This window comes from Alosa sapidissima, chromosome 15, assembly GCF_018492685.1.
Source record: "Alosa sapidissima isolate fAloSap1 chromosome 15, fAloSap1.pri, whole genome shotgun sequence".
Classification (NCBI taxonomy): Eukaryota; Metazoa; Chordata; class Actinopteri; order Clupeiformes; family Clupeidae; genus Alosa; species Alosa sapidissima.
The window spans coordinates 3,426,929-3,438,383 of NC_055971.1; the positions used below are offsets into that span (position 1 = coordinate 3,426,929).

Below are 11,455 nucleotides of genomic sequence, written 5' to 3' on the forward strand. Positions count from 1 at the left end.
GAAACATTCCTTTACCTTTTTTTTTATTTGATTATTACTATGTTATCTTGCTATTAGTATGTGCACCTGTGATGTATATGTGCTATGTAATTAAAAAGACAGATATTTTGGCAGATTATGAACTTCATTTCCCACAATGCAGTTCTTACATATACTCGCCAAATTCCGGGTGACATGAGCGAGTTTCCGCGCGTTTTCGGATTTGGGACTGACTACACAGTTAGCGAAGATGTTGGTGGAAAATAGAGTTGTGTACAGTTGTAGGTCAAGTTAAGTGGAAAATGTGATTCTGTTGGAGTTATAACATTAGCGAGATATTCAATCATGTTGCTACCATCTGATATTGCGCGACTTGTTCTTGGTAAGATCTTGTTTGTATGGATCCCGCTCCTTGAGTAGGTTAATGCTAGCCCATTGGTTAGCCAAATGCTCGCTAGTCTGTGACATTGGTTGTTTTTTGGCAACGTTAACTGGTCATTCAAGGATAGCCCGAGTTTGTTATTGTCATTGTTTAAACGGCACTGACCCATTTGTAGTTTAGGACTAACACCTCTTCAGTGAAAGTATGCCGAGGAGTGTGTCTGTGCGTTGAAGCTAACTTATTCTTAAACTAGGTCTGGTTTTGTTGACAACATAACACTAAGGTCTTTATCGTGGTCGACAGACATCGTGTCCGATCGTTAACTCTAACGTTACTTGTAACCCTCCACTCCGCTTCATGCTATTATAACGCGACGAGTTCAGCTTTCCGATATAAACGTAAATAGTGTTTACAGAATGTCAAACAATGTTGAGAAACATTAGGTCTTATGTCTGATGATGTTGGTGTACGTCTCGACAGGGTATCTACAAGAAGAAGGTCTCAGTGGCACAAGTAGAGCATTCATTCTGGAAAGCCCCAATTTGAAAGAGTATGCAGAGCACAGTACAGAGGATGGACTTATTCCAGCCTGTGTGTTTGTAAGTATTCTAGAGTGTATACAAGTATTCGGCCATTACTGGTTTCATTCGTTTGCTGACATTGCGCCTAAATGCATAAGACCAATAACATTAATGACCAAGCTACTTTTCTGCCTTCTTTTCAGTCACTTTTTGGGAAGAACCTGAAAACTATTTTGAATGAATATGTAGCTTCCAAAACAAAGGGTAAGCGATGAGCTCTTTTGAGACGAAATTAAGTTTATTTTAACTCCAAATCTTGGATGGGATAGAGCCTCTGACATTACCTATATACTGATTGTCTTCTCACAGAAATAAGTCAAGAAAATCATGCCCCTGCCATGTTGTCATCATTATGGAAGAAGCTGGATATCACTCTTAATCAGATCAAGTAGGGTTTCATACTCCTTATACTCGTATATAATATATTGGTACAATGCAGACTTTAACATTAAGTACATCTTATTTCATGTTTTTTGCAGATGTTTGGAGAACTCTCCAATTGTATATTCCAGCCAGAGGAGTAAGTAGTCTAATTACAATCTACATACTGTACTCCCTGATCCATGTTCCCACTGCAGCCTCTAATTTGTGTGCCCCATCTACCCATAAGTCCCCCTTTGGAAAAAGTTCAAATGTACACCCCATGAGAACACCTCATCCCGCACCTCATTACGTTACTACTTTGTGTTGGTATAGGTAGAGGTAAAAGTTGCAGGGACCTGTTTTGAGCAGTCTTCGACAGACCAAAGTTGTATACCTTCTATGATAACATCATAGAAGAAGGTAAAATGCTCAGTTGAAACAGAGGGATTTTAAAGTAATAAATGGAAGCTGGGACAACTGCAAATAGTTTTCATCAACCTGCAAGGCTTTTTTACTTTAATTTAGCCTAATTGTCTAAAGAACATTTCTAAGTTGCAACCCATTAGCTATTCCCTGAAGGCCCATGTGCAATGTTCAGTTTAGCTCTTTTCAGTTTAGCTCTTTTCCCTAGTTCAGGTCATTTATTGCATTTAAACTTATGAAATTTGAAACAAATAGAACATTTGAGGCATTTCAAAACTTTTGACCAGTAGTGTAGTTTAAAGCTATATCTGGAAGTTGGATTAGACTTCTTTTCAGCATGTAAACAAAATTGGTTCATACAATTCAGTTTTATAATTCTATACTATGAGTTGTATCATTTTATACAAGATTTGTTTATAGGTGTATATTATGAGGTTAAGCTTTGGAGGCGATGAATGTTGTGATGGTGCTTATTTTGTCTACGTCTTTTGTTTACTTCTACAGTGCGTACAAAAAATGGCATCATAAGAAACCGGGCCCTGGCAAGTCCTATGGCGTGTCCCAGTCCTAGTGGTGTGATGGCTCCTTCTCCCAGCTCATGTGCGCCCAGTCCCCTCCCCACCCCGCATGGCGCTCCTGGACATTCCACCCCTGTGTGTGTCTCCCAGGCTCGGCTGTCCCCACTGACTCTCAGTCACCCCCATGTCCAGGATGTGAGCCGCCTGTCCATCAACTTGAGCCGTAAGAATGAATAGGCAATCTCCAACTCCTTTTCCCAGTATTTTTTGTTAACATTTTTAACATTTCTGGTTTGAGAGAGCTCTGTTTTTAAACCATTGAGTACATTGAGGTGATTTTACAATCACAAAACAGGTTTTAACAATTGGCTCATTTTATTCAGACAATACCCCACTGCAAATAATTGTTCCTGACCAGAGGCTTACTCCTGGGCCGTTATCTCCAGCACGCAGGAAATGGTAAGACATTGTATTTGGTAGTAACAGGCTGAAGTCGGTTAAGTCAATAGGAATGAATGGTTTATCATTAATAACATGGTAAAACCACTTTGGGATACTGCCTGACCAAATGTCCTTCCATTTCAGTGATTCACCTAGAAGAAGAGGGGGGTGCCTGGCCTCAGGGAGTGGAACGTCACGGGCAAACATCACGTCCAGTGGTCTCACTCAAGAAGGACAAGGCGAAGAAGTGGTGTCAGAGAATTTCCCTGTGAGTATTTTTTGCTCGTTGTGTGGTTTTTTTATGTTTCACATTTTACTTAGAAGGCGTCAAGATCTTTCATGTGGAAATATTTTGCTTTCACAGCAAATGGTAATAGAAAATGCCCGTGAGAAGATTCTAAAGGACCGTTCGCTACAAGAAAAGCTTGCTGAAAATATTAACAAAATACTTGCCAGGTAAAAAGAAATATATGCATGTTTAATGCATCTTAATGCATACAGTATAAGCATATGGACCTTGAAATGTGCTGTCTAAAATGGTTCAATATTTGATTTCCTGCTTAGTGACAATAGTCCACAAGCTTCAAAGGCAGCATGCAGCTCAGTGGATCAAGACCAGTCCATTGATGAAATTCTGGGCCTACAGGTAATATGCTAGTTTCCTTATCTGTCTAAACATGCTGTTGCACTTTGAGATCCACGTAATGACCTGGCTGTTTGATTCTTTGTGTAGGGAGAGATCCACATGACTGATGATGCCATTCAGGACATTCTAGAGCAGACGGAGTCTGACCCTGCTTTCCAGGCTCTCTTCGACCTCTTTGACTACGGTACGTCCTGAGGGCAAGGGCATTCGCTGTGATCCTTGCTGTTTTTATTTTTGTCACAGATTATGCCAAAATAGATCTTATTTCTCTTTTTCTGTAAAAAAGTATATTAGCCCAAAGGGGATGCCAGTATTGAGGTCACGTTCTCTGTAACAAGACGGCTTTTGACTCCAGGTAAAGAGAAAACCACTGGTGCTGAGGAGGTTGAGGGAGGCCAAAGAGACCAGGAGAGCCAGGACATTTGTCATGTGGAGGAGCCCACCGATACTGGTCACCTAGGTAATGACAGACGATCTTTGTTGATTTTGAGTAGATTTCATCAATTTTCTTCTGTTGAAGTGGTGGTGTAACACATGTCCTGTAGACATAAGCTCATAGACATGAACATGAGCATGACCATTCTACCCTTCCCCCAAATGTCTTCCATGTTAAAGGTCCTGTGCAGGAAGACTCTGCATCCTGTGCCGAGCCCTCAGCTGTACCTAGAGCAAGGGCGAGAGGAGCTCAAGAGGCCAAGAACAAGAGGAAGTCCACTCTGTCCTCAAATGCACCCAAGAATCCTGCTCCAGCGCTCCCCTCAGGGCTGCCTCCCAGCCAGCCAGCCTCTGAGAGCCCGGTCTCAGGCCGAGGGTCTTCTGCAGACCCAAAGCAGAGGGGGGGCAGGAGGCACACGCGGGCCTCTCAGCACCTCTCTCAGGCCAGCAGGAGCACAGACATTGAGGACACGGTGAATATGGATGTAGACGACCCGGGGGTTCCCGAGACCGACTCTGTGTCATTGGCACAGGAGCAGTCTCAGGTCAGCAAAGGCCCCGGTGCGGAACAGCCTCCAGCCATAGCGGGCAGCCAACTGCTAGGAACAGCACATGACCTCCTGTTGACCGCTTCGGCTCCTGTTGCCACAGCCGGATATGAGGGGCAGCAAGAATCAGCGCAGGGACATGGTGCTAGTTGCTCCGCAGAGAAAGCACCAGAGGTTCTGCGTGGATCTAATAACAAGGGGCCTGTTGGAGAAGTGGACCAGTCCAAAAAACAAGGCCCTCTGTCCCAAGGAGGGCAAGCTGTGCAGAAGTCCCAGACACCAGACAGCTTGAGAGGCTCAGGGGTCAGTGTTTTGCCCCCATCGGCTCCAGCTGCTCGTCCCGCGGCTGTGCCCTCGTCCTCCTCGGCTGCGGAGACCGACCCCGGTCAGATTGTCTCTCTGAAGATCATAGTGAGTGATGAGCAGGAGCAGCCCTCCACAGACATGTCACTCAGCCAGGCTGTCTCCAGCATCAGCGAGGAGCGCATCCCCACCATATACCTCTCCTCCCCCGCCAAGTCGCCGGCCAGGGGGGTGCTGCTGTCTGCCCCCAGCTCCGGGGTGACCCCCGAGGAAACGGTCCAGGCAGTTAGCTGTCTTCAGAGGACTGAGGTCACTCAGGACGGTCATCAGCCATTAGCCCCCGGAGGTGCTGGAGACGGCTTCTTCCAGCTTCTGCCAGCCAGCACCGGACCCAGCAGCTACTTTGTGGTGACGGACCAGGTGCTACCAGGAGACCATCAGTCCAGCGTGGTTGTGGTTCCAGGAGCGCCGGCTACCCAGAGTAAGCTGACCACGTTGCCCCAAGTTCTGGCTACGCCACCGCGGTCACGGACTGTACCACAGCCTTACGGTACGGCACAACACTTTTTATGCGTCTTGTGACATGTTGTAAAGTCATGCAGATGAAATAGCAGTGCCTCTAGTTCTCTTCAACTGATTGTTAGTATAGTGAAATGTAACACCAGTGTTGCTCTCCAAACGTGTTCAGGTTCAACCTTCATCATATCCTCACCAGTCCAGTCTATGCTACAGAGTGTAATGTTGCCCGTATCCGTGATGGGTCAGAACAACACAGGGAAGTTCACCATTGTGCCCAATCAGGTATGTGCCATTTGTTTTGTTCCATCCAGACGGTTACCAAACCAGTGCGTGGGACACTATGGCCCCTTGCAGACATACACTGGAATCCAGACATGATCCAGATGTCACGGGGTGGGTTGTATGTTTGAACACACTTGTCTAGGTCAAATAATACGGACATCACCCGGACCTTACCCTACCTGGCCCCTCGTACTAAGTCCGCATGTCACGTGGGTGAACGTATGTCTGAACACAAAAGGGTAAGACGCAGGTGATTCACACGTAGCAAGGGGGAGTGGTGATGACGTCTCTTTTTAGATCAATGCTGAACTGTCATTTTACATTGACTGAAGACATGACAACGTTAAGGATGGCCGAGGTAACTTACTCACACAAGAACACACACTGTAGGCACTTCGAACACCGAAGAGACCGCTTATTGTCCTGTATTCACTTGGCGTAGCATACCACCACAGGACAATGGCCAGTCTCTGATGTGGCTCCAGTGTAGTGTAGTGTAGTGTGGCGTGTTAATGCAGGTGCCACCAGATTTAAAACAAAAGTGCACCGACTCATATGAAAATGACTTCTCCACTGTTCATCATTAAAGTTAGAGCATCTGTCCAGAGCAGTTCACCGTTAGGTCTCCCATGGCTCATTGTGCTTCTCTGGTGCTGCTGCTGCTGCTGGGCATGCAGCCAAAATGCAGCAGCTCTCTTCCTCCTCCGATCAAGTCTTATGGCAAAGAAAGCTGCTGTATCTTTGCTTTGTATCTTCTCCAACCTGCCTGAATTTCACGCTCTCTCTCCTCGACGCTGCATATGCAATCCATTGCCAGTATTGCTGTACAGATATACACCACCATGTCCATGCTGAATGTAGTAAACAAACGTCATAACAACCTGAATCCCCCAGACTATTTACTCAGGTATGAATAAGACCCACCCAGGCAAAGTCTGTGCGTGAGGGTCTTGTGTGAACACTCAAGTCCGCGTGAGATCCGGGCCCAATTACCAGGGCATTGTCTGGACGTCATGTCTGAAAGTGGCTTGTGGGATTAAGTCATGTTAACGCCAGATAACACCGCCATTGATGCGCAGAGAGGTTTATGAATGTCTCTTACTGGCTCGGCATCAACTACTGTGCAGGTTATGCAGTTGTGGACATTACTCATTTATTTATCTTTATTATTTTCATCTGCCGAGTGATTCATTAAGAACTAAAAGCTAAGTCCTGGCAAATCTGATTTTGTTTAATGTTATAATCAGATGCATGCATGCTGGATGTGACATTGGGAGTGTTGCTACATTGACTGCCTTTGATTTCGAAGTTCAAGATTGACTTCAATCGACTTCAAACTGAAATTGTAACACCCCTAATCATTAAAAATTAGATAATTTTATCATACTATTTTTAAAGGTACTCTAAGCGATGTTATACGTTTATTAGGGTAAAACATTTTGTGTCACTTACAGCAAACATCACCTCACCATCCGCTAGCTGCCTGTGTCCTGAATACACTGTAAAAAACGCAATCTCTGTGGACAACCCAGGCTCCAAAAACAGCCACAAAACAACTTGGGCAAACCTTGCCTATAAAAACATAACAAACTGTTTCAATTGCACGGGAGGGAGGGGGAGCAAGTAGCGAGCTAGCTTTCTGTTTTGTTTGAACGTCAACAGAGTGATGTTACCCAGCATCGCTTAGAGCGCCTTTTTGTTGTGCCATACTATGTGCCACAAACTTGCCCTTCAATGGCATGTCTTTCTGAAGCATGAACGTGGTATTTTGTGACTCTTCTTGTTCTGTTTACATTTGTGTGTATCAGTTTTTTTAACAGTGTCCTAACTGAATGCAATGAGAGTCACTGTGACTGTATCAGACAATATCAGTTTGATTACTTTGTTTTCAATTAGAATGTGCTAGAGGAAGTGACATGACACAGTGGTGTGCACCGCAGCATTTTGAGTTGATCTTTTACCGTTTCTATTTTGTTCTGTTGCGTTGAAAAGATATACTGAGCGAGAGACATGAGTTTTAAACAGATGCGTCTTCAAATGGTTTTTGGCAATGAAGTCAAGTCACAAACGTCTAATCTTTTTGAAGGTACTAACTTTGCCCTGCACAACATCTGTGACCCAGCCAGCAACCCTAGTAGCAAAACCCAATATGGCCCCTCAACAAGATGCCAGCAACCTTGGTGAGCCTTTCTTTTTTCCTCTGCTATTGAAGGAAGTTTTAAAGTAGTCATGCTCCACATAGCTTCTACAACACTGTTAACATGTACACAAATGCAATTACTGCTAACGGTATGCTAGTACTAAATGCCATAAAGCATACTGCAATTAGTTATATTCTTTCTGATTGTTGAGGCTTTATTGAATTAATGTTTTAGTTTAAATTGACTCTTTTTACTCAAAAAAACTTGGAGGTAAGACATGAAAAATATTGATCCCATAAAGAACAACAGAAGCATTTGTTGATGTTTCAGGTAAAACGGTCAAGTCGATTGCTGCTCCACCACAGAAGGTTACTGCTCCAACACAGAAGATGGCTGCTCCTACACCGAAAGCAGCTGTTCCTTTGCCATGTCAGAGCACAGAGCCAGGGAAGGCTGGAGGTGCTCCGGGCCATGTGAGGATGCTCTGCTTCGACGCTCCCTCCTCAAACACACCAACCCCGCCAGCAGCTCCAGCTCCAGCTCCAGCGCCCGTGGGCAGTGGGAGCCCCGCCACACAGACTAGGAGTCCGGCCCCCACTGAGAAACAGACAAGCAGGGAGGGCGGGCGTGCCGAGACCCCTAAACCCATCATCCTCGGAGGGAGCAGGTCCAAGAGGAGGGTGGAGACGGTTCGGGTGGAGGACCAAACTCCGCAGCCCTCTGCTTTTACAGCGCCACAGAACAGGGACACATCGGTTAAGATCCCGGATGCATCAGCAGGGAAGGACAAGAGCTCCGACGCTCCCAAAGCAGCAGCAGCAGTAGTCCAGCAGGGGCCCAGCACACGGTTCGAGTCCAGGAGGAAACCCCACATGACGGAGAAGCCCGACGCAGGACACACTTCTAGCAATGTGGCCCAGAACACTAAGCCGTCAGAGCGATTGCATCTGCAGAGCGCAAAGTCCACAGGAGCCAAGAGGGACGGAAAAGAGTCTGGCAAACAGGAAACGGTTAAGGCCCAAGATGGCCGTGCGGTGACAGAAGAGAGGACAGCGGCCCCGCAGGGGGCCTCTCCTGTCACCGCCAACAAGGAGAACGAGCTGGAGGCCCACCGGGGGAAGGAGAGGGGCCAGCCAGCATCCCCAGCCCCGCTGGACCCTGCCTCCGCTCCCTCCGCAGCAGCCAGCAAGGCCCTGAGCAAGACCAGCCCGCTGACCAAACAAGCTGCCGAGATGCTCCAGGACATCCAGGGCCTCCACCCTGCAGCCACCCCACCCAGGAAGCAAGGGCTGGGCTGCCTGGACCTACCGCTGCCCAGAACCCCCGGCCTGGGCCGTCTGCAGGAGGACTCGCTGGACGGGCTCCGCACGCCGGGCAGGCAGCGGCAGGGGCGTGAGGGAGAGGGCACGCCACGCCACCTGCTGCCTCCGGCCACGCCCGAGCTGCCCTCCTGCAGCCCGGCCAGCGAGACGGGCAGCGAGAACAGCATCAACATGGCCGCCCACACGCTCATGATCCTGTCCCGCGCGGCGCGCACCGGGGGGCCCCTCAAGGACAGCTTACGGCAGGAGGAGGCAGCCGCCCCCACGGTTGCAGCCAAAAGCAAGAAGCGCAAGCCCGGCGAGTCCAGCCCTGCTGACCAGAAGGAGCACTCCAGCAGCAAGAAGAAAGCGAAAGTGAGTTTCACCAACCTGCATCTGCAAACACTACCATTCATCCTTTTCATCAGTGTACTGTCTAGTGCCCATGTGTTTTTATATTTTATTTAGCGCACGCTTTTATCCAAAGTGACTTAACATTATAGTTACATTACAACATTAGTTAACATGATGGCAACGAAAGTGTCATTAGAGTTGTATATTTTGTACAAAGTATGACTCAATTAAATTAACTGATTATGGTTGATGATGGTTAAGGTGAGTTTTTAAATGCTTCTTGAATGTACCAGGGCTGTCGCTAGAAGGCACAGCACTTGTTGGATCATTCTATCACCTAGGAAATGTGAACACAAAGGGATTTCACTGTGAACTCTTGGTGCTGAGGGACGGCCGAGAGGACTGACCCATCATAGGAGCAATGTGGTTGAGAGGACCTGAATCATAGTATTGAGATTAGGGATGTAATGATTACTGGTATAATGGTAAACCGCCATACAAATTTTGACGATAACAATTACCGTTTTTATTTCAAATATGTTGACTATAACAATTACCGTTTTCATTTCAAATATCATAATTATCACGGTTGATTAGCACGATGTGGGAACCGTGTGGTTAATCCTTCCCAGCTTCATCCGAGCCTACTTTTGACATAGGCCTGGTAGCCTACAATGAAACAAAACAGGTACCCCACTAATTCTGTTGTCTAATTGATGGATTTAAAGGGATATTCCACCATTTGGGGAATTACTCATTTTCCACCTCCCCTTGAGTCAAACAATTGATTTTTTACCTTTCTCCAGTTCATCCAGCTGTTCTCTTGAGTCTGACGATACCACTTTTAGCTCCAGCACTATAACCGTGAGGTTACATTTTCATACCGTTACATCCCTAATTGAGATGGTGCTGGGATGGGGCTGATCCAGTGGCTGCCCTATAGAACAGATTGAGGGATTTGAATGTAGTCTGCCAGCTACAGGAAGCCAATCAAGAATGACTAGTGATACTTTCCTCAGCACAGGAGTAACCCTGGCCGGGTTGAATGATGATGTTGTGTGATGAGGGGCTTTGATGTACGTCCTGCAAATATGTCTGTTTTAACATCAAATTTCATATTGCTCACAGAAACAGAAGAAGCTGTTGGATTCTTTCCCTGATGACTTGGACGTTGACAAGTTCCTGTCATCCCTGCATTATGATGAATGAGGACTGCACTAAGTGAAGCAGTGGAATGCTGTTTGTGGGGACTGTAAACCATGGATGTACTTTGAGCCTGGTGGATGCCACCATTAACTGCAGAAATGGTTAAGGAGTGTGAATCACAATGCTGTATATATATAAAAAAGTTGCTCTGTTTTTCTGGTTGCAACATGGTAGATCATATTTAAGTACAGTTGTAAATACACATTCAGTTAACTTTTATTAAATGTCCCAATTTTGAAATTGTTGTTACTGTCATTCTGTGAAACCCTTTTCTGAAGGTTAATTTTTTAAAGGTGTATGTATGCAAAAGCTGCAATAGTGACTACCTGAATCGTCTAAACACATTATATAATTTTAAAAATTATCCTTGAAGCAATATATTTACGAATAAAAAGCAGCTTTTGTCTCATGGTTCACTAAACATGGTGACATATTTTTGTAGTTTTGTAATTTTATATTTAGCAGTCAGTTCTGTCACATGGCCAGCATAAGTATAAATAAAATATGCTTTAATATCAATGACATTTTGCTGAATTGTTAGGATAAGGCTAGATGTTGTAAACCAAGTAAAGGAAGAGAAGCAAGCTGGGCGTACACAGCGCAGTAGTCTAAATTAGACAGCAGTATCATCAACAGTCACCCCTTCCTTTACTTCTGTTGTGACTGCAGTCACATCACAACCTGCTGACCGTTGACTGAATTAATGTCTTGGATGTTAGTCAGTCTCTGGAGGGCAAACCATTTCTACAGCAACTCTCAAACCATATAAGGGCAATGCTCACACAGGTCTCAAACCTAAGGGCAATGCCCATACAGGTCGAGCATATCAAGTATAGGCTAGTAGCTGGTAGGGATGGGCAAAGAGGGGCTTTATGAAACACTGAAACGTTCGAAGCAATTGTTCCGAAGCTTTGAAACAATTCCGACACCTAAGAGCTGTTTAGGGTGAAACAAATATGTCAAATGCTTCGTATTGGAGACGTAGTCTTTAAAGTTCGTGGCTCGCTGTGTTACATGTGTTCAGTCTTTGTCA

At 45.8% G+C, this 11,455-nt stretch overlaps 1 protein-coding gene across 3 annotated transcripts; it reads left to right on the top strand.

The window, feature by feature from the left end:
• Positions 1-30: 30 nt before the first annotated feature.
• npat (nuclear protein, ataxia-telangiectasia locus) lies at positions 31-10,662 on the top strand. 3 transcript variants are annotated; one of them, XM_042063008.1, is made up of 17 exons: positions 31-361; positions 842-960; positions 1,086-1,146; positions 1,252-1,330; positions 1,422-1,462; positions 2,233-2,469; positions 2,630-2,705; positions 2,832-2,955; positions 3,052-3,143; positions 3,252-3,333; positions 3,421-3,517; positions 3,689-3,793; positions 3,949-5,169; positions 5,308-5,420; positions 7,507-7,600; positions 7,892-9,241; positions 10,345-10,662. In XM_042063008.1, exons 1-17 carry the CDS (start codon positions 325-327, stop codon positions 10,374-10,376), a joined length of 3,960 nt encoding a protein of 1,319 aa, XP_041918942.1. In that variant the 5' UTR covers positions 31-324; the 3' UTR covers positions 10,377-10,662. The 3 variants fall into 3 exon arrangements, with proteins under 3 accessions (XP_041918942.1, XP_041918941.1, XP_041918943.1); XM_042063007.1 differs by having other exon boundaries at positions 33-361; positions 7,892-9,237; XM_042063009.1 differs by lacking the exons at positions 31-361; positions 842-960; positions 1,086-1,146; positions 1,252-1,330; positions 1,422-1,462 and adding an exon at positions 1,649-1,725 and having other exon boundaries at positions 7,892-9,237.
• The last annotated feature ends 793 nt before the right edge of the window (positions 10,663-11,455 follow it).